This window comes from Octodon degus, unplaced genomic scaffold (assembly GCF_000260255.1).
Source record: "Octodon degus isolate 3935 unplaced genomic scaffold, OctDeg1.0 scaffold00142, whole genome shotgun sequence".
Lineage (NCBI taxonomy): Eukaryota > Metazoa > Chordata > Mammalia > Rodentia > Octodontidae > Octodon > Octodon degus.
The window spans coordinates 4,526,596-4,550,279 of record NW_004524718.1 but is presented as its reverse complement, the minus strand read 5'-3'; the positions used below and the strand labels follow the sequence as shown (position 1 = coordinate 4,550,279).

The 23,684-nt window shown below is 38.2% G+C and overlaps 1 protein-coding gene across 4 annotated transcripts in view; it reads left to right on the top strand.

Moving 5' to 3' along the window:
* Positions 1 to 23,684, top strand: part of Ghr (growth hormone receptor) — a 283,568-nt gene that overhangs the window by 219,311 nt on the left and 40,573 nt on the right. For all 4 annotated transcript variants that reach the window (XM_023701879.1, XM_023701878.1, XM_023701876.1 and 1 more), the window contains exons 4-6: positions 8,516 to 8,642; positions 14,880 to 15,052; positions 19,851 to 20,029. In XM_023701879.1, coding sequence (XP_023557647.1) covers positions 8,516 to 8,642; positions 14,880 to 15,052; positions 19,851 to 20,029 — 479 coding nt within the window. The remainder of the gene's footprint in view (positions 1 to 8,515; positions 8,643 to 14,879; positions 15,053 to 19,850; positions 20,030 to 23,684) is intronic.

Below are 23,684 nucleotides of genomic sequence, written 5' to 3'. Positions count from 1 at the left end.
CTAAAAAATACAAATAAATCTCCTTTAAGTGATGAGTCACACTAGGATGGGGCCTCCACACCCGAGGGTATGGAAATGTTGAGCCCATTTAGTTAAGCTCTTAGCTTGTCAAGTTGACACATTCAATCAACCATCACACCCTCCTTCCCGTTTCATCCTTTCCTAGACCCTCTACCCCATCTTAACAAAGTCTACCTTCCTGTGTCCTAATATCTATTTCTATTTTGTTCTTTAAATTATTTATGCTTTGGGCTTCTGTGATATTTATACTTGTATGACTTATTTATTTCATTTAGCGTTATAGTCTTTTTTTTTTTTTTTTTCTGCTTGATGGTTTTGATTTATTCCCCAAGGATATGGACTTAGCTAAGGATGAAGCTGAATAAAGAGTAAAAGAGCAAGACCGTAAGAAAACACAGATATGAGCCAAAATTAGCAGAGGGATCCCTGTGCACCCGAGACTGTCCACGACACGCACAACTTAACAGAATCCCCGGCTGGCCGACAATCAGATGAGGGTCCTCTTTTGGGGATGCTTGGCTTGACGGGTGGTTTATCTTTTTTTCAGTAGTTTGTGCTACAGGCTTTCAAGACGCTGATGGCTGGCAGCCAGCATCAGCAGAGGCACACTAAGTGCGCAGGAGCAGCCATGCGCATGCGCACCTATTAGCAGTGCGTGGAAGAAACCTGGATGGTGGCTGTGGGAACAAAGGAAGCCCTTGAGTGGTTGCGTTAGCATTATAGTCTTAAGTTGTATTCATTTCCCCATAAATGACCCAAATTTCATTTATTCATTTATCTGTTGAGTGGTATACAGGCCACTTCCTTTAGCTATTATGAGTTGTGCTTCTATAAACATAGGAATCCATGTATCACTGCAATATGATGTCTTTGACTCCTTCGTAAAAATACCCAGAAGAGATACAGCCAGGTCCGATAAATTTTCTAGTTTTAATTTTTTCAGGAATCTCCATACTAATTTTTATAATGGTTGTACTAGTTTGCATTTTCACCGACAGTATAAAAGTGTTCCTTTCCCCCACCACCACCACAATCTCACCAGCATTTATTGTTTTTAGAGTACTTCTTAATAGACATTCCTTCTGGAGTAAGATAAAACCTTAGTGTTGCTTTGATTTGCATTTCTTTAGTGGCCAAAGATGCAGAAAATGCCTCTCCTCTTTAATGACCACTTGCATTTCTTTTAGAAGGTGTCTATTAATTTCAATTCCTCATTTTTGATTGGGTCTTTCTTGAAGGAGTCTAAGTTTTTGAGTTCTTTATATATTCTAGATATTAGTCTTCTGTGGAATAAGTAGGAAAAGTTTTTTCTTATTCTTTATTTCTAATTCCGTAAGTTGTTTCTTCACTCTTGTTTATTTCCTTTGCTTATAGACTTTTAAATTGATATGATCTCATTTGTTGATTCTTGGTATAAAATATAATCAATTTAACATCATGCCATTTCTACTTAGTCTTGGAAAACCTCAGGATGACAACAAACAGTTGAACTTTACAGATACTGGTAGTCTCCAGTGACAGCGGTGCTAGATGGACTGGGAGATTACTAAGGAGGAACAAAGCAAACAACTAAGTCACAGCAAAGCAGTGACTTCTTCAAAGGAGAAGTTACTTCTCATACTCACTGTGATACTTTTCACCTGTTAAAAAAAAGTGATTTGTGTCATTCTTGAATGCTGCTTTCAAGTTCCAATATATTAGGTTTGTTTATTGTGCATCCATAACAGTGAAATATTTAATACAGTTAATAATTAGCACATTATCTGGTTCATCCACCACAGGCTCTCTTTTATAAAACTATAATCAAAACGATGGTTAGTGCTGTGGTCTGCTCTGAACTCTAGACAGGGAACACACTGGCTCCCACGCTGCCTCACCCTGGCAGGGCTCAGTTCCTCAAGGCTGTTGGACTGCAGGGTTCAGCTTAGTGCTTGTTGCTGTCCAAAGGTCACCTTCAATTTTTTGTCTTGTACTTCTCAGCCATATTTCAGCTACTCTCATCAGTATCCACAAAAGGATGAATCTTTGGGTAGGAAACCTTGATCTTCTGAGCCTAATCTTGAAATAGCAACCCCTCCATGTTACCAGAGACTGATGATGAGAAGGTTATTGAAGGCAGGAATTCTACAACTGAATAATGCAATGCGGGAATCATGGGGGGCGCTACTTTTTAGAGGCCACCCGCTACAGCACTTGACAACTACCTCACCATGAAAGAAGGAAATCGGGAAGTAGGAGGCAAGGAAAGAGATAAAGGGGGAAAGTAAAAGGTAGAGAAGTATAGTCATTTAATTTTTTTTTTTTTTTTTAAAAGACAAAGTAGCTTTGCTGCCCTCTGTCTGTACCAAGGTCCCATGTGTGGCCACACTCTTCTTCATGTTAGTACCACAACCCTGAATTTCCTATTTCTTCTCATGAATGATAAGACGATGTGGGCTTTCTAAACATCTGGAGTTAAAAGGAAACCATAAGTAAGTAATACAAGGAAACTGAACATGGAGTTTAAGTAAGCTACATGTGTTTTAGATTAAGTCCTCTTCTTTTTGTTTGTTTGGGGTTTTTTCTCAACTAGCAAACTATATCTTTTTCTTTCTGTTTTAAGTTTTGGATTGTTTTATTGTTGTTGCTATTGTGTGACAGGCATAATACAAAAAGAATATGGAAACCTGGGTGGCGCTTGCATTCGGTTCTCTGCTTGTTTAGTTGAAATGTTAAAGTCACGTATTGGCGCAGTTCATCTTTTTTTTTTAAGAAAATGTAAAATGATATTAAAAAAGAAAAATTACAAATAATACAGAATTAAACTAAACAAAATAATATGAATTTCACAGCATTTGTTGTAATGCACAGTGTTGTCTTTAAATTAGTTCTTATTACCAGATACATATGTGCAAAATTGAAAGAAGAAAGAAAAAAAAGTATAAGAAAATAAGAAGAGAAAAGGAGAAAGACACCCAGCCAGATAGCTCAGCAGATTAAAGTGCCTGCTTTAGGCAAATGCAGGGACTGTGGTTCAATCTCTGGCATGCTGTGCTGGCCCTGCCCCTGGGGCACACTGAGACAGTGAATGTCACTGAGTATGGTGGCATGTGCCTATAATCCCAGCACTTGGGAGGCTGAAAAACAGAAAGGATCACTATGAGTACAATCTGTGTAGTGAGACCCTGTAGATCCTGTATTAAATACACTTAAAAAAAACTTTAAAAAAAGAAAAGGAAAAAGAATTTTTAAAAGAAGACAAAATGAATTAAGCTTTAACTGTTACAGTTGTCCATCCTGCTTATGTACATAGATGTATCTCGTTCTCTCACTTCCTCTCCTGTCCTCAACTCAGTAATTCCTTCCTTTTCAACAGAGTCAATCCTTTTTCCTAGTATCTATTGTACCCTTCAAATTTCAGTTACTCTTTCGGATTCTTACACTAGTGAGACAATACGAAATTTGCAATATGGATCTGATTTATTTCTCTTACCAATACAGTCTGTAGCTGCATCCATTTATCTAAAAAACCCTCAAATTTATCTTTTATTATAGCTGAGTAATCTATTGTGTGAAATATCATACCTTTGTTATCCATGCCTCAGTTGATGGGAATTTGGGTTGTTCACACGATTTAGCTATGACACATTCTGCCACTATAAACATGAATGGACATATACTGCTGTGGTAAGATGATTTCAGTTCTTTTGGAAAAGAAATATCTAGGAGGGAATAGCTGGTTTGAATGGGACCTCCAATTCTAACTTTTTCAGTATTCTCCAAACTGATTTCCGTAATGATTACACCCGCCTGCACTCCCACAAACAGTTGAGAAGGATTCTATTTCCCTGCAGCCCCTCCAGCATTTTCTATTGGCTGACTGCTTGATGTTAGCCATTCTTTCTTGGGTGAGATGAAATCTCAGTCTTATTTTAATTTGCATTTCTCAAATGACCAAAAATTTGGAACTTTTTTTTCATATATTTACTTGCCATTTGTATTTCTTCATCTGAAAAGTGTATTCATCTTAGATGCCCATTTTTGGATTGGGTCTTTGAAATTTAGGGGTCAGATTCCTTTTAATTCTTTATATGCTCTAAATAGAAGGCCATTGTCAGAGGGACAGTCAGCTATAATTTTTTCCCAGTTTTTGGGATCTCTTTTTGCTGTGTTGGAGATTTCCTCTGAAGGGCAGAAACTTTTCAAAAATATGAGATCCCAGTTGTTGATTCTTTGAAGTGTTTCCCACGTAGTTTGGTTTTTATTCATGAACTCTCTACCTACCCCTATGTCTTTAAGATTTTTATCTACATTTTCCTCCAGGAGATTTAATGTTTCTGTTTTAATGTTTAAATCTTTGATCTATTATGACTGCAGTTTAGTGCATGATGATAGACACAGGTCTAATTTGAGCCTTTAGAATGTGTAGAAAGACAGTTTTTCCAGCACTATTTATTAAAGATGCTGTTTCTTCCAGTGAATGTGTTTGACCTCTTTGTCAAAGATAAGGTGGCTGAGTATTTGTAGCTGTGTCTGCATCTTTTAATCTATTCCATTAATTCTTAGGTCTGTCTTTATGCTAGTACCATGCTGATATTATTATGGTAGCTTTATAGTATAATTTCAGTTCAGGAATTGTGATAACTCCTGTCTTTCCTTTGTTTCCCAGGATTGCTTTTGATATTCTGGTTCTCTTCTGATTCCAGATGAATTTTAGGAATATTTTCTTTAGCTCTTTGAGGTATACTAATGGCATTTTAGTCAGCATTGCATTGAATCTGTATAACAATTTTGAGAGTATGGCCATTTTCACAATGTCATTTCTTCTTATCCATGAGGAGTATCTTTCCATTTTCTGAAGCTGTCTTCAATCTCTTTTCTCAGAGTACTGTAATTTTCAGTGTATAAATCTTTTACTTCCTTTGTGAGATTGATCCCTAAGTATTTTTTTAATGTTATTATGAAAGGCACGGTTTCCCTAATTTGTCTGTTGGTGAGTTTGTTGTTTGTGTACAAAAATACTAATTATTTTTGATTGCTGATTTTGTATCCTGGCATGTTACTGAATTTGGTTATTAGATCTACAAGACTCTTGGTGAACTTTTTGGGCTCTTCTATGTAGAGTATCAAGTCATCTGCAATTAATAATAATTTTACTTCTTTTATAATCATTATTCTGTTTATTTCTTTCTCTTGTGTAGTTGCTCCAGCTAATGTTTCCAGAACTATATTGAAAACGAGTGGAGACAGTGGACATCCTTGTCTTGTTCCTGATTATACCGTGAAGGCTTTAGTATATGTTGGCTATTATTTTCTCATAGGTGGCTTTTATCAGGTTGAGATATAGACCATTTATTTCTATTTTCTGTAGAGTTTTTAATCATGACTGAGTTTTGGACTTTGTCCAATGCTTTTTCTGCATCTATTGAGATGATGATGTGATTTTGTCTTTGACTGTTGATGTGGTGTATTACATCTATGGATTTGCATATGTGAATCATCCCTGCATTCCTGGGAGGAATCCCACTTGGTTGTGATGTATAATCTTCTTGATGATTTGGTGTATTCTGTTTGCTAGTATTTTATTGAAGATTTTTGCATGTATATTCATTAGAGAGATTGGCCTATAGTTCTCATTTTTAGTTCAATCTTTCTCTGGTTTTGATATCAGAATAATGGTTGCCTCCAAGAATGAGTTTGGAAGAATTACATCCCTTTCCATTTCATTGAAGAGTTTGAGAAAAGTTGACATTAAATCTAGAGATTTTAATTTAATTTTAATTTCTTGTAGAATTAAGCTGTGAATCCATTAGGCCTTGGGATTTTCTTCACTAGTATTTTTTTTTTATATCACTGTCATTACATTTTCAATTACATTCCGTGTTACTGGATTATTTAGAGTTTGTATATCTTCTTGACTCAGCTTTGGTATTTCATATGTATCTAGGAAACTGTCCATTTCCTCTGTGTTTTCTATCCTATGAAAGTAAAGATTCTGGAAGTAGGTATTGATGATCTTTTGTATTTTCGTAAGGTCCGTAGGGATTTCACCCTTTAATTTCTAATTGCATAAATTTGTATTGTTTTTTTATTAATCTTGATGGTGTGTGTCACTTAATTGTACATGTGAACTTGTACGTTGCTTTGTAGCTCATCTCTTTTAGGCTTTCTAGTGAGGAAACAAAAGCCTAAATGTCTTAAGGTTAAATTTAAATAGCAGCAGAGCCGGGGTTAGAACACAAATCTCTCAATTTCTAATCTAGTACATCTTCTCCTTATATTTTGTACAAAGGAGTGGTCCGAATGTGAAACGTTCTTAAACTCCAGGCATTAAAATAATTGTGCCTTAAGTATCTCTTAGTGGTCAATAGTCTTCTAAAATGAAAATTACTTTCACTTTTGGCTAATAGGAAAAAAGGAAAATTTTCTGGGCACTCTTGTATATAAATGTTTGGCTAACAAAATGCACATCTATTTGTTGAATTCAGTTGTAGAAGCTCATGCAGACTCCCATTTTTTCTTTTTGGAAAAGGGAAACACCACATAGAAGGAGCTGACCATCTGCCTTTGAAATAGGAATAATTCTGGGCTGCCCCATAACTCACGTAAATGTTTCAGTTCACACAGGAAAACTTCCTACAAAAGAATATTCATGGAATTTTATATTCTGAATGCTTTGCTGCCCTAAACATGTGTTCTCAAGCCTAGGAACAAGTCTGTGCTCAGAATCCTGAAGGTTCGCTTGCTTGTGGCCACACTATTCAGAGCAACAGGTTTTCTTTAACCAGAAAACATTTCCTACACTTGAGTTTCTTCACATTAATGCAGGTGTTGGTGGGAAGGGCACAGGGTCCCTTTTCCCAGTCCTCCACTTGCAGCTGTTTCCTTGCTTCTCATTCTGCCTGCCCAAGCCCTGCTAGCATGGAAGGTCCATGAGGACCAACATCGTATCACTGTTCTTCACTGCTCTGCCCACAGAACCAGGCCTGGCACAAAACTGAGTTTCTTGTAAGTGTTTATTGACTGAATGATCAAAACAATGAGTTTGTTTAAGTTAATAATAGTCTATCCATTACAAGTTTGTTGCCAACAGAAAAGAGTCATGTTTTGATTCAGAATACCAGATATGTGCCTGAAATTTATGATCAGAATTTTTTTGTCTCTGTTTGAATATCATTTGTTGTAAATTATCTTTTAAACTGTTCACAAAATACTTTTAGTATTGAATGCCTTCTAGGGGCTGGGGAGATAGCTCAGTAGAATAAGCACTTGCCTGGCAAGTGCAAGGTCCTGAGTTCAATCCCCAGTAATGAAAAAAAAAATATTGAATGCCTTCCTAATGCTTAAGAATGAGTTTTAGATCAGAACATGAATTAAGTTTCCAATCAAAGTAAAAAATAAGCACATAAGGAGAAAAGAAAAGGAAAGGGAGAAAGAGAATGGAAGAGGAAGGAGAGAGAGAGAGAGAGAGAGAGAGAGAGAGAGAGAGAGAGAGGATAAAAGAAAAGAAAGAGAAGGAAGAAGGGAAAAAGAAGAGGAAAGGAAGCAGAAGGAAGGAAAGGATGAGAGAGAGAGTCACTGTCCTCAAAATGGCATGGATGTCAAAATACTGATAATACACAAAAAATGACTTTTTCAGACTTGTCTGTTTCTTGTCTACAGCTGAAAATGTCATAGTTGTGGACAGATTTTTGGTTAATATTCTAACACATAAGAGCAATTCTCCACTTTCTAGGTTAGCATTGACACACATATGTAAGTTCTTTATATTCTTAGTGTATTTGCTAGTGGAACCTCTTAAGAGAGTGCAAGCAGAAGTCACTTTTTAATCAAAAGCCTACAGAAAGAAAAATGTCCTGGACTGCATGCCACGGTTACCACGCCACGTTCCCTGTACCTACCTAGTGTCAACTCAGCCCTCTGTAGAGGAGGCTGCCACCACGCACATTGCTGGGCACCTTCAGCTCAGGAGCAGCCAAAGTCTAAAGGTGCATGTGAGTGGACATGTCCTGGGCCACCCTCGACCTGCAGAGGTTGCAGCCTGCCCTCCTCCTGTAGGATAATGAGGCATGCCCCACGCAGGACACATACAGCCCCTGTGGTAGCCAGCTCAGCAGCACACACACACACACACACACACACACTGTCCTCCTTTCTCTTCTCATCCTCCCCATTCATTCCTTCCCTTTTGAGTCCTAGGATCGTCTCCTTAATGAATCATCTTCTTAATGAATCATCTGTACCCAAATCTTTATCCCCAGCTTGGATTTATTAAACGGATCCTAAGAAATAATGCTTGAAATAAAGACAAAGCAATTTGTCTTCTTTTCAGAGTCTGACACTGACACAACTGTGACTTGGGAAAGCAGCTTTCGTGGAAGGTATCAGCATCACCTCTGAGATACAAAATACGCTGCTTTATCACAGTGATTTCTGCTCTATATAATTTAAATATGTGTGCCACTGGGACCCTGCATGACTTTGTAATCTCAGGCCTGCTTTGTTTATTCTGCAGATTCTTCTGGGAACCCTAAATTCGTCAAGTGCCGTTCACCTGAACTAGAGACTTTTTCATGCCATTGGACAGATGGGGGTCATGGCTTAAGGAGCGCAGGATTTTTGCAGCTGTTTTATTCTAAAAGGTGTGTCCTTCCATCTTTCTGATTTTCCTTTCCACACAATTTGTCATTAAAGTGTACTGAATCACAGGCTGTATAGGAATTGAGTTGATTTATTTTGAAGGCCTAAATGCAGTCATTCATTTATTTTAAAAATAATAATCAAGAGGCCGGGGAGATGGCTCAGTAGAATAAGGGCTTACCTGGCAAGTACAAGGGCCTGAGTTCAATCCCTGATTATGCCAAGAAGAAGAAGAAGAAGAAGAAAGAAGAAAGAAGAAAAAGAAGGAAGAAGGAAGAAGGAAGAAGGAGAAGGAGAAGGAGAAGAATCAAACCATTACTATGTGGTGGGTATTGTTTTAGGCTCTGGAGATACCAAAGTAGTGATTTTTAAAAGATAAAAAAAAAATAAAAATAAAAACCCTTTGGTCTCATGGAGATTTCTTTCCAAGATCGGGGAGACAGATAATACAAAATTAAGTATTAGATGGTAACATCAGGTTATTAAAATGCATGCAAGTGTATGTGTATCAATGTGGATATGCAGGAGTATGTAAATACGAGGGACAATGTGTGGTGGAGGCTTGAGGCAGGGGTGTCATACAAGGCCTCTCTAGCATGCTGTGCTAGAGCACAGAAAGAGAGACAGGGAGAGACACCACAGGAACAACTGGGAGAAAGACTGAGCAGAGGAAGTTGCAAGTACAAACTGGGGCAGTGTTGGCATGTTTGAGGAAAGCAGACGGCCAGCAGGGGTGGCACAGATGGAAATGGGAGCCAGTGGTATGCGACGGGGTCACAACGTTTCTTGGGGACAGACCGGCCAAGTTTTCTAGGCCAGTCAAGACTTTGAATCTTCATTTGTAGTGGAAAGTCCATAGCTGGGCTTGGAAAAATATATGTAAAGATTCAGCTTGAGTTTCCATGTACAGAATAGATGATGTTCTTAAATAAGTTATATTTAACAAGAACTGTAATATTTTCTCATTTTTACTAAAGTCCTGAAAAAATAGCAGAGGAACAGGGAAACAATGATCTTGAAATGTAGTCACCACCCAATTAGTTTATTTTGAACCCTTTACTTGGTGTTATTTTCTTTTATTACTCTTACATACATATTTTTTACCATTTTTTAATTGACACACAGCACTTATACATAGTTACAAGATATAGTGAGACATTTCGATGCACATGTAGGTTTAGAATGATCAGGTCTGGGAAGTGAATCTGTCACCTCAAACATTGCCACTTCTCTGTGCTGGGAACATTCAGGATCCTATCTACTAACAGTTTTGAAATATTCAGTTAATTACTGTCACCATAGTTACCCTACTGTACTGTAGAGCACTGTACCTTTTACCTTTTTTAATTTTAGCGTGAAACACTTCAACATCTCTTCTTTGCAACCCAAAAGAGGCTCTAAACCAAAATACAGGGTTAGAGAGGACCCCTAGGCTTGGTCCCTTGTTTCTCAGTTGGATAATGATGCTGTCTATCCGCTGAAACCCTGGGAAAATCAGGAAGGTGCAGCCAGTGTTTGGGAGGTTTTGCTCAGGCCCACAAAATGTGTTTCAGCTTTGCTCTACCACTCTGACCCTGGTTATAACATTGGCTCACCAGACAACACTGAGCAAATTAGTCAAGCTGTGTATGATTCAGCCTCCTCGCTTGCATAATGGAGATAGCAGATTTGCCTCATGGCTCCTTGTGAGGGTTTTGTTAGATAATATTCAAAAGTATTTGGCAGAGACCTTCACACATACTAAGTATTTAATAAGTGGTAGTGGCAGGCCAGGGAGATAGCTGAAGGGTCTAAGCACCTGCCTGGCAAGCACAAGGACCAGGGTTCAGGTACCACATGCTGTGCTGGCCACTGAACCTGGGTGTGGTGGTGCACACCTATAATCCCGGCACTAGGGAGGCTGAGACAAGACAATCACTATGAGTCTGAACTGTGTAGCAAGACCCGGTATCAAATATATAACTAAATCTTAAAAAAAAAAAGTGCTGACAGCTTTTCTTACTGTTGGTAGTACAATAATAATTTAAAATAACAATGCTGTAGGATCTCAATTCTAGACTATACATATGATTTCTTAATTCTTTAATGTTGATGTTATTGGAATGCTGTAAGACGTGTGTGTGTGTGTGTGTGTGTGTGTGTGTGTGTGTGTGTGTGTGTGTTGGCAACAGGGTCTTGCTATGCAATTCAGGCTGGGCTTGAGCTCACTTTATAACCCCGGCTGGTCTTGAACTTGCATCAATCCTCCTGCCTCAGTCTCCTGAGTGCTGGGCTTACAGGCATGGGCCACCATGCCTGGCTTTGTAAGACCATTTTAATACAAGCTGGATGCTTAATTTGGAGGTAACAAATACTTTGTGCTAGCAGCCACAAGTAGCCTTAGTCAACTGCTAGTTGTGAGAAAGGGCTCTTGCATACATCAAAAAGTGTATGTGAAAATAAACTGATTGAATGTAAAGTATACCATTTATTTACCTTCTAGTTGACATTGCAGGGAAATATGGGCCAATAAAACAACTGGTCTATATCAATATATTCAATCATGAAGCTGAGGTGTTTGGTAACATGCTCCATATGTGTGAAGTCATTGTGCTGTTTATATAAACAAAGAGACACTGTGTGTGCAGTTTTTGTGCTTTCTGTGAACAACACAGAGCTCGCTCCATCAAAATGAATGGTTTCCTCATTCAGTCCCACACAGTGAGGACAGCACAGATCCTCTTCTTCCTTGTCATTGCTTCCTAGAGTTCAGTTCCCACATTTCTCCTCGCAGACACATATAGCACTGCGACATGATTTTACCCAACACTGGAGTCACTGAATGCAGAAAACAACAGCGAAAGGGGTGGCACAATGGGCCTTCAGGTGGCCTTTCTATCCAAAGCACCAAAGAACTGGAAAACATCGGGCCATCGCAGGCGAGCCAGGCACAGGCATACAGGCACTTCTGTGTGTTGCTTGGTCCTGTTCCGTGCCAGGTGAGCAGGCCCAGGAGGCAGCCCCAGTAGTGCGGCTGGTTGCGAGCAGTCTCTGCCACCTGTGATGGAGATAGTGCTAAATTCAGCCTCTGAGCTTGAGGAGCACTCAGCATGAACGCAATGCCAGCATGGCAAAAGCAGGCCTAGGAAGCAGGGCAGAGCTTCTGTGCCCTCAGCCCCTCCGCGGGCTGCGGCACTCTCATCAAAGGAAGTGGGGATGAGAATGCCTGATGCATTCGGGGTGCATCTCTGCAGCTCTGCCATCCTCTCTAATAACCTCCTGCAAAAATTACTCTGACCTTCTCAGACCCAAAAGCTACAACTCTTGTTGCGTAGGTCCTGCTTTACCTTGGTCTTAACCATCCAGTAGAAAAGTATGATGACAAAATATAGGAAGTAAAGCCATGCTGTTATGTTGAGCTGTGGGGGACTCAGGTCAACAATTTCTGACATTGCCAGTTAAACAGAAGACCCAATGCTATTATGGGCTACTGGACTCTCTTAGAATATTTTTCTGAGTTTACACACCTATAATATTCAAATAACGGAACTTAACAAAAAAAGTGGTATACAGGTGAATGTCCATTTTGTATCTGTGTATTCAAAGTGGTTAGGATAGATGTATAGTTACATTCTGTTAATGAATAGAATGATTTGTTCTAATGGTGTTTGTAAATAGGATCTCAAGTCCGCATCTTGTACAGCAATTAACCACTAAGAAGAATGTATGCAGTGTGTTAATTATTGAAACTGTCCTAGCGATTTGATTTGAAACTGTCTCATTGCCATTTGTTTATCAATAAAATTATGAAAAAAATTACTCTGATCTTTTTTTAAAAGGATTTTTTTGGTTTGTTTTCCATGCAAAGTTGTAGGGGAAATTAGAGGGGGGCAGAGGGACATTGTTACATTTTTTTCCAAGAAGGTTAAATGTTAAACCAAAGCGGGGAGGGGTGTATGAGCTACATGCAATGAAAACAATTGTCCTTAAAATATAAATCTTTTATTTTTATGATTTCTTCTCCCATTGGTTATCTCTAGCTATAAAACATTTCTTCTGATCTTTTCCAATTTTTGATGACATTCAAAAATGTGTTATGAATCTTTTTATAAGATAGTCTAAAAGCAAACCTAATGCATACATCATTCTGGAGTAATTTCTGTAAATCCATTTTGTTGTTCTATGTAGAAATTTAATCTAGTGAAGTTGGTAATGAAATATCTGTTTCATGAGTCCATTTCTTTTTTCTTTTTCTTTTTTTCTTTATTTTTTGCAAAGGTCTAGGTTTAATAATTTCAGAAATTCTTTAAATATTTATTCAATTTAGCTGTTTATTCAGCGGAGTTAATGGATTTGAGGTAACCTAAACAGGACTTCCCACAGTCTTCATGGGAGTCTCCTGGTTACATCGCCAAAGTTAAGAATCTATTAAACATAACTGACATTACCTACCTATTACCAATCCAGACTTACTAAGCACTGCCTTATATCTTTGGACTATCTTAGCACTTTGTTTTATAATTTTTATACTATAAGTTATTCTAAGTAAGTTTGATATCTCCACTGCAATTATATAAAACGCTTGTGCCACTGAAAATTTTATTAACCATTCTTGAATTCATTCTTAGTTTGAATGTCAAGATCAGATTTTAAAATACTGTAATTCAATATCTTACCTAACTTCCTAATATTTTAATTTTTTTTCCTATTACTCTAAATACATACACACACATATGCACACAAACATCACCCTTTCTTTTGCCTTTAACTCACTTTTCCCGGAAGGGATGACTCTCTCATCCAAGGACATGTACTATTTAAGAATCTCTGCTAGAATTTAAGCAACAATTCAGTGTCTCAGACCCTGCAGTAGCTTCTATTTTATTTCACAGTTTATTCCAACAGCTGATGAGCAGCTGTCCAAAGGACCCCCAACCCTGCACAAGTCTCCTCCTAGTGCCAAGGAGATCAGCTTGATAAACAGCTGTGAAGAGAGAAACACATGTCTCCACCCTACCTCTCACTCTTCCTTTCTGGTCTGACCTTCTTTACAGCCTGCAGTGTTCTCATTGCCCACTGCTGCCCTCACCTTCCCACAGTGAAATGGTTCCAAGCCTCCGCAGGCATCTGCTGCCACAGGACTGGGATCAGTCCTGCCTCCTTTCATAACTAAAGATTTCATTGTTTTATGTCCCCTTTACTTATATGTTCACTACTCAATAAATATAGGATAGTAAACAATAAAGGGGTAATGGATTATCCCACCTAAGTAGCAATTCCAATATAACAAGTTTTTTTCTATCATTCTGTTCCCTCTTACTGTACTCACCTCCCTTATGCCCATACTTATTAGCGCAACACTTTTGACTACTCTAGTTGCTTCTTTTTTTTTTTTTTTTTCTTTTCTTATTGCCATTTATAAAACTTTTACTCATCTTTCGGCATTGCTACAAACAATTTCATGACCCTTCCATGAACAGAATAATTACTTCTCTCTCTGTATTCTGGAAGACCACACTGAATGCTACCTCTGAATGCTTGCCCACACTGCTTTGTAATACAATTTTTTAGTCTTTTTTCTTGAGACAGAAGTTATTCCTCAGGCACTCATATGCCTCCCATACTGCCTAGCTGAGTGCTTTATATGTAATGAGTTCTCATTGAATATCAATGGAATGACTGTAAGAGACCAAACGAAGTACTGAGATGATCATGTCTGAGTGAGTCTTCTAGCCCTACAGTTAGGAACCAAATCTTATCTGTCATTAAATCTGCACAGCACTAGTGCTGACTGTAATGTATGAGTCGGCATGCAGCACAACATCAGCATGCTTCTTTTGTTTCTTTCATCATGAGATGGAGAAGAACACAGGTACATAGATTCACTGTTATCTGGGACTCTATGATTTAGGAGTTGGCTCTCTGTGCTGTTTTAATAAAGCAACATTTTTCAACCTTGAGCCCCAGAACCTTCATCTGTAGAATACAGATAATAAAGTAGCTCCCATAGGAATGGATTATTTAGCAGCAGACACAACATAGGCACTCAATAAATAGATGTTTTCACTGAAGTATCAGGTCACCTCCTAACAGTCTTCAGGCAGTAATAACATTGTCTATACATGTGATATTTCTTTGGACAAAGTGCTGCTGAAATGTAAAATATTTTGTCATAGCATACGTTCTTATTCATTGAATCTGTCAGGCTCTTACTTTGACTTAAGTGGGGATGATTAATCCTCTTTTACTCTCCCTTTCAGGAACACTCGTGAACAGACCCAAGAATGGAGAGAATGCCCCGATTATGTCTCTGCTGGAGAAAATAGCTGTTACTTCAACTCATCGTATACCTCCATTTGGACTCCCTACTGTGTCAAGCTAACTAGTAATGGTGGTATGGTTGACCAGAAGTGTTTCTCTGTTGAGCAAATAGGTAAATCACAGGTTTGTTTCATTTGACATAGTTTTAGACAATGTGAGTAAATGCAGTTTTTAAGTATAATCAAGTAGAAAAATTTCTGAATAGTTTTTTTTTTTAGGTACATGGAGTCTGTTTTACAAGAGATAGGATCATCGGGTAAACAAATGGAAAGAGCAGGAAGAAGTCAAATTGACTCCAGCATTTAAAACTTTAGCAATAAGTGTCATGAAGAAGAGTGGAAGTGTTTTCCTTTAGAAGTCTTCAAAACTGGATTACAAGGGCCAGTTAGATAGTTCAGTGGACTAAAGTGCTTGCTTAGGCAGGCGCAGGGACTGGGGTTCAATTCCTGGCCTGCGGTGCCCACCCTCCCAGACAGCAATTGAGACTGGGCCTGATGGCACAGGCCTGTAATCCCAGCACTTGGGAGGCTGACAACAGGAGGATCACTACAATTCAGATCTGTGTAGTGCGACCCTATAGATCCTGTACTAAATACATAAGGAAAAAAATTGGTACAGTTTTATGTGCCAGTACTAGGGGAAAATTCAGTGTACTCTTAAGATCACTTTTTTCCCAATTATTTTACACAATTTTATTTCAGATTTTATGGAATACATTGTTTATATAATCAAAGCCAAGACTCTCTTTATCACAAAGCATAACAATTCTAAAATTTTACATTTACAAAACAACTACAGCCGAAGAACATATCATAAGATCTCAAAACAAACACTGGCAATAATCAGCTCAATGAGCTAAGTCAAACAGCCACACAGCTGTCCTTTTACCCACCGTGTAGACACAAGGGAAAAACAAAGCAAAACAAACAACTAAAATTAGAATGGCCATGTTTATAATAGTGTAAACACAGAAATGAAAAGAAGCAAAGAAGGATGTTGAATAGCTGGATTTGGTGCCTCAAAATCTACCAGCAGATTTTGCTGCTTCTTGGAATTCCTTTTTCCTTCTCCCAGATATGCTGCTTTTATACGTGACTTCCAAAGCCTCAGCATATGGAAACATTGGGAGAATCTGGCTTGGTGCTACAGGCAGAAACAAGTAAATTCTAATAATCTGACGTGGACAGAGAAGATGAGAATATTGCCATAAGCAGAAAAGATAACTTAAGGGCCTACTTTAAAGAAACTATAGTATGTAGTGTATGTTCCAGCAGTAGGTATAGCTCTTTAGATGATGATAAATAGGATAATAGAATAGGGTAGTTGTAAGAATAGAGTTAAGGCCTGTATTCTCACTTTGTCACTGCTGACAACCAGCTCTCCTCACTCACTGGGCTGGCTTTCACTAAGTGCCTGCATGTGTACAATGAGCAAAATATGTCAAGTAAGGGAGCCAGGCATAGTCCTGAACCTCTGTAGTACACTGTGCTACAACCCATTTTGAGGAATGTTGGACTTCAGGTAAGTGGAATACATAGCGACCAAGGTGGAACCCAAAGGCATAAATGGTTAATTCACCCTGAGGGGTAAGGAAGGGCTGCTCAGGGAAGGTGACAGTTCACTTTCCCCTTAAAACATGAATGAGAGTTGCCAGTTCTTACAGTGGATTGGGGCTTCTCCCAACTAGTTCTAAAAATGGCAAACCACAGAGAAAATTCAAGGATGCGGGAAGAGTTGGACAGACCTACTGGTCAACTGGAGAAGCCATTTTTCTTATATGCTTCACAAAGGAATCTAGGCTTTACCTTATTGCAAAAAATGCATTTTCAGGTGCTTAAGCAAGGAAATAAGCAGAGGCTATAAATAACACTCACAAAGAATTCACCATGTATAATAACCATGTGAGATAGGCTTTATTTAATCCTCATATTACAGATGAAGCAGCTGAGGCTCAGAGAAGTTAGATGAGTTACTCAACATCAGTGAGCTCATAACTAGAGCTGGGATTTGAACCTACAGATTCCATGCTCTTAATCTCAAGCCTGTCCAATACCACTGGTCTTGTTATTAGCTTCTCAGAGGCATTAATTTTTCCACGTGTAGATGGAAGGTTAGAATAGGACATTGTTCAGATAAAGGTAACAAGCCTATGACAATCAAGGCAAAAGATGGCAGGCAGAGTTCCAGCAATAGCACAAGAGCAGAAGAGAGGGACAGAAAGCATGTGCAAAGAAATGATACATCTTGAGAAAGATGCCAATCACCAAAAGCCTCAGTTTTCACTTGTATTATGTAAATATTCTACCGCATCGCGGGGTTTTTCATGCATTTGAGAAACATATTAGTCATTCCATTGGGCCATTCAGTGAATAAATATCATGTTCTTACCTGCCATTAGTCAGTGTTTTATGTGCTGGGGAAAAAAGTCTATCCCAGGAGGATTTAATCCCCGTAAGACTTGAAAGAGACAGTGGCAGGGAGGACTAGCAGAGAAGGAGAATCAGGTGTTGGAGAGGTTGCAGTTTTAAGTAGGGTTATCACTGAGACAGCAATATTGGAGTAAAAAGGGAAATAAGATAATAATTATAATCCTGAGCAAAGAACAAGGAAAAGGTGACATGGAACGATTACAGAACTTTTCAGGCAATTGTAATGACTGATTTTACTTGGAGTGAGATAGGTAGCCCTGGAACCCCACCCTCCCATCCCCTGCTGTGAATTGACTCTGGGGGTGGGGGTGGGGTGTCTTGGGTGGTAAGCAAGCACTCTACTGCTGAGCAACACTCCTTGTGCCTTTGGGAAGTTTTAAATGATGACTGATAGCCCCTAACTTAAGTTGAGAGGAGAATCAACCCCTGTGTCTGCTATATTGAAGACCATGTGGAAAACAGGCTGAAGGGAGACACCGCAAGGAGAATAGTATGAGGCTAGTGCACAGGAGGGAAGAAAAATAATGACAGGAACCAATGTGTAGACCTGCAGACAGAGAGAAGTGGGTGGAGCCCGGATGCATCTTGAAACTGCAGCTACAGGAGATGTGGTGCTGATAGAAAGATGAGTCAAGGTTTTCCTTGTTTTAAACCTGAGAAACTGAAGGGCTAGAGTCACCATTGACAGAAATGGGGAACAGGAAAAAGAAGCAAGTAAGTGTTGGACAGGAAAGCCAGCAGCCTGGCCCTGGATATATTAAGTTTCAGATACTTCTAAATATTTTATGTGTGTTGTAGAGGTAAGGGAGAGGTCATTACCATTCTTATTAGAGTGGTATTATACCTTCTTCAAAAGGCGCTATATCCTCTATACAAAGTGGATGGGGAAAATTTTAAGATACAATATGAACAATATGTTTTAGAAATTTTCCATCAAAAGCATTTTTATAGTGTGATATCTTGAGGCTTTAGTTAGCAATATTCCCCAATCCCAAAGAGTATTAAAGAGCAAGGTAATATTGCCATTACATGGTCATATGTGCTTTGAATATTCTTTAAATTTAATTTATAGGCGCTAGAGATTTAGCTCAGTGGTAGAATGTTTGTCTAGCAAGCTGTAAGCTCTGGGTTCAGTCCTGGGCACCGAAAAGAAAAACAAAACAAATAATAATAATAATAATAAATTTAATTTATAAAACGTAATCATACATATCTATGACTTAAAAATAGGGCAAGTCTTTCTCTATTTTTTAAGTAGAATGTACTTCACAGTGGCCAGCAAAATGCCCTTCTAACATAGTTCTGTTGGATACTCTGGATCAAAACAAGAACTTTCTCCAATGGCCTCCAGATTTGTGAATCAATGGTGGGAGTTCAAAACTGAGCATGGTGGTGTGTGCCTATAATCCCAGCACTGGGAAGGCTGAGACAGGAGGACCACTATCAGTCTGAGCTGCATAACAAGAACCTGTACCAAATAAATAAATAAATACATTTTAAATTTTTTTAAAAACTAATGGGACTTCACAGTATAAATCGGTAGACTTATCTCTGATCAACACTACAGACCCAGACTTTGCAGCGCTGTAAACTACCATCTACATATTGTAGAAAAGAGAATAAATATTCCTCTGCAGCTGTGAGTGACTTTCAAAAGCCGCAGTAATGAGAGCCACCTAACAAAACTTTACCGCAGGCTACTAAAAATATAAGTTTACATATAATTCCTAGCTTATGAATCTGCATTTTTCTTCTGTTACCTTTGGGAAACTGGTATGTGGTCCTAATAATAACATAACCGCTCTATGTGAAAATGTAGACTATCTGAGGAGAACTTGAAGAAAACACTCTTTCAAAATGGTTACATGACAGGTGAGCGGAGGACACAAAACATTAAATCATCGCTATTTCAAGAGAGCACAGTAATACCATGTTTCGTGTGACTGAAGCAACAATCACATAGTGAGATTTCAAAGTAGGGATCATTTACAGGATGCTTAAGATGGCAGTGATGGCAACATAAAAAGGAGTAAGAAAAGGCCTTTGTCCCAGGTTATACACCACTTGGAAGAGAAAAAAAAAAATTCCTGTGACTCTAGAGCAGCCTGTGCTTCAGTTCTGAGATATACCTGACTCTCCATTCCTTTCATTTTGTGTTTAAATTCCTCTGCCGAAACCTCAGAGCGTCCAGGCTAAGAGAACTAAAACAAATATAAAACATGACAAAACTTCAAACAGAAGTTATAGATAAGATTTTATGCTCAAAAAAGAGTTTTGGGAGGGGCTTTTTTGAAAGTTAAAAATATATTATCCTTCATTTTAAAAGTTATCTTTTATAAGGGCTATAATAATAGGAATATTACAAGAATTAAAGTAGAAATGATCAAACTGTACAAACTAGTTTGATGTCTTCAGGGAAAAGCACTCCATTAATACTAGGTTGCATCTCTCTGGGTACTAATTATCTGCTGAATTGTACAGTGCAACCTGACCCGCCCACTGCCCTCAACTGGACTATAATGAACACCAGTGCGACATCAATTTATGGGGATATTCAAGTGAGGTGGGAGCCACCAACCAGTGCAGACGTTCAGAAGGGATGGATAGTGCTGGAGTATGAACTTCAATTCAAAGAAACAAATGAAACTCAGTGGAAAATGGTAAGATGTCACTACTCTTTACACTTTGACTTCCTCACCTCTATTTCTACAATCCATCTTTTATTTACAGTTTGACTTCCTTCTGACCTCCTACCATATGTCCCATTTTATACGCTCATAATTTCTTAATAGAGGAAGGCTTTTCTTGTCAGGAAATAGCATCCTATTATCACCCTCAATATGAGGAGCCTAGGAGAGGGAATGAAAACAATTTCCCTCGTCACCCTTGGTATTTGGTTTAATTACAGAGCATAACTGTGGACTCAAACCACTTAGCACTTTTTGGAGAAGAAATGCGAAGGACTGTGATCAAGGTCACAGTGGACCATAGCCAGATATCCTCCCATGCTTTTAATTGAGGCTGTGCACAAGACTATTAAAATCAGATCTTAAGTGTCTCTAGAAGAGAGAGGGAAGGAGGGAATTTGTCTCTTAGAGATTTCAGAAAGATGTTTGCTACATATCTCAGAAAAATCAAGATCAAATGGTCCTACATAGGCAAGTAGAAAACATATTGGCCTCTGAAACCCTCACTTCCCTTCCAAGTATATGGGAACTCAGCACTTAGATAAATTCCACATGGTGCACAACAATAAGGAAAGAAAGATAATCATGCTGCTCCCAATGCGACAAATTCTAAATCAGTCTAACTGCTGTCACAGCCCTGGTCAGGCCACACAGTTTCTGGCCAAGGATCAGGTTGTACCTACCAGCATGGCACAGCTTACTCTCAGAATTCTGAGACACTAGGCCCTGTTCATTCAATGAACTAATGGAAAAGAAGCCAATTAGAGGGAAGTTAAGTTTGAGCAGGTTTGAACAGTTACAGTGCTGGGATGTGAGACTATGTTTTCTAACTCATTTTGACTTAGACATCTGGTTTGTAACTTGGTGCAGTAAAAGCCTGGATGCTAAGAAAAACAAGACTTTCCAAGGCCAAATGACAATAAACATGCATTCAGAAAAAAAAAACACAAAACATGTATTCAGTAACTTAATTCAGTGAATTAAAATCGTACTTCCTTTTGTTCACTGAGTGATCATTTACACTGATGGCACAAAAGTCATGGTGGGAAAGCTGTTGGCACCTTAGCCTGAATCTAAATGGTAGTTCCAAACTTTACTAGGAGTCACTGCACTCGATAACACCATGCTCTCAGGAAAGACTGGGTTGGATAATCCCACATCAAGATAATCTCGATGACTCTATCAGCCTCATTTAGATTTTTATACATTAAATCTCAATCACTGAGCACATAGCTTTTTAATACTCTTGTGGCACACTGGAAGTATATATAATATATATAATACTATGTGTAATAAATAATATATATATATATATATGTAGTCTTCTGTTGCATTTGGAGGTAAAAATGGGGCAAAAGTGTTTAAACAACTGGACTGCCATCTGAATTAGCTGTTGTCTTACTTGCAGCACTAGTTTTTTATTTGAATGACAACTAATGGTTACTTATATTTAAGCTGTCAAATATTTCTCAAAAAAAGGAATTAGCTTGTCACTTCAAGAGAATCAACTGATATCATTTGTACCACTGATAAAATTTGAAGTATCTAGGCAAATTCAGAATTTTGAAAAATATATAGCACAGCCATGACCGTGATAATGTTCCAGTGGATAAAGATATTCTTAACATAATGCTGTTAGCAAAAGTGATACTTTATATTATGTAATCTAAAAACATGAAAGTTTCAAAAATCTGCACAAGTCAGTGATCTGGCATTTTCCAAATTGCTAATATTAGGTGGAATGAGGAATTGTTTAATTGTCCAATGAATTGTGTACATTATTTTGCATGTGAGGTTTTGAAATTATTATATAAACATGGTGGAATGTCTGAATTGAGCTAATTGATATGTGCATTACTTCATATATTGTTTTTGAACTAAAAATGTACTATATTAGTGATTTTTTGAAATCCAGTACACAGTTATTAACTACGTATGCTGTACAACACATCAGTTTTACATATTCTTTCTATATACCTGAAACTTTGTATTCTGCCACCAGTATCTCTTTGATATAGGGGAAACTCCCAACCTGAAAGGTACCTGGGATGACTTCACATTCTCTAAAAACTGAAGAATGAATTTTAGGAACAAATGGAGGTTCTAAGCAGAATATATTTATGGGAGGAAAGAAAGCTCCTGTCCTAGAGAGGGACAAGAAGGGGAACCCGAGAGGGTGGTCTCCAAGAAGTTGTCTCCTCCAGGGACTTTTATAGAATAAAACCATGCTGTGAGGTGGGTCTAAGGTGCTGGAGAACATGGAAACTCGCTTAGGTGGGCATGAGGTGGGACAAAGCTATGGTCAACCAATGAGATTTCAAGCACCATTGCTCAGGTAAAATTGATTGAATCCAGTACCAAATGGGGAAGCGAGCCAGGTAGCAAGCAGGCATGAAAACGCGACAGGGTCTCTTCCTGTTGGGGATTGCATTTGTGATTCATTTAGGCTCTTTCAAGGTGATTGACACCTGCTTAGAACATCAATCCCTGATGTCCATCCCTAGGGAAGTGTGTGGCTGCATTTGTTTACTCTTTTGTCTTGAGGTCTGACCCACAGCGGGGCGTGTCTGTCTCCCAAAGTTGTAAAGTCACCTTGTCTTTTATATTGTCTCCTTGAGGCCCTGTCCCTGTCTAACTGCCTATAATATTTCTAAGTCTGCTGACTATAACATCCCCGAGAATTCAAGCTCCATTTCTCTAGCCCTGGTCACCATTTCTTCTCTGTACTTCTGAATTCACTGGTTTTGGATTCTGCATATAAGTGACGCTATGTGGTTTTTGCCATTCCGTGCCTAGATTATTTCACTTGCTACCTTCTTTGTTCATTCTTATTGCCACAAGTGATAGTATTCCTCCTTTTTTAAGGCTGATAGTGTTCCATTCTGTATATATCTTCTTTGCCTATTCATCAATTGATAGATATTTAGACTAATCTGTGTCTTAGCTACTGTAAATAATACAATTAACAGGAAAGTATAAATAACTTGTTGCATTACTGATTTGCTATACATACAGAATTGCTATATCATGTAAATCTTTGAATTTTTTGAGAAACCTGTATACTATTTTCCATAATGATTGTATTAACTTTTATTCCCACCAACAATGGGAAGGAAGTCCATTTTTTCCACTTCCTTGCCTCCATTTACTTCTTGTCTCTGTAATAATGGCATTTTAGGTCCTGAGTTCCCTCCCTGTACCAAAAACAATCATAACAACAATGGCCACTTTTACTAAAGTCCTACTGGTTGTTGGAGTGGAACACGTTTTCCATATTCCTGTTGACCATTTGAAAATTGTCTTTTGAGAAATATCTAGTTGAGTGTTTTCCCCATTTTAAAATTATTTTTTTCTTGTCATTGAGTTTTTCAAATTCTTTATGTATTCTTAATGTTAACTACTTATCATGTAATTGGTTTATACATATTTTTTCATCCTATAGGATATGTATTCTCTGTTGTATTTTTTTGCTATGCAGAACATTTTTAGGTTGATATTAATTCCACTGTGTAGCCTTGTGTTTGTTTCCTAGGTTTTTGTAGTCATATCAAAAAATCATACCCAAAAACAATGCCCACAAGTTTTTCTATGTCTTCTTCTAGATGATTCTTCTTCTAAATGATATATA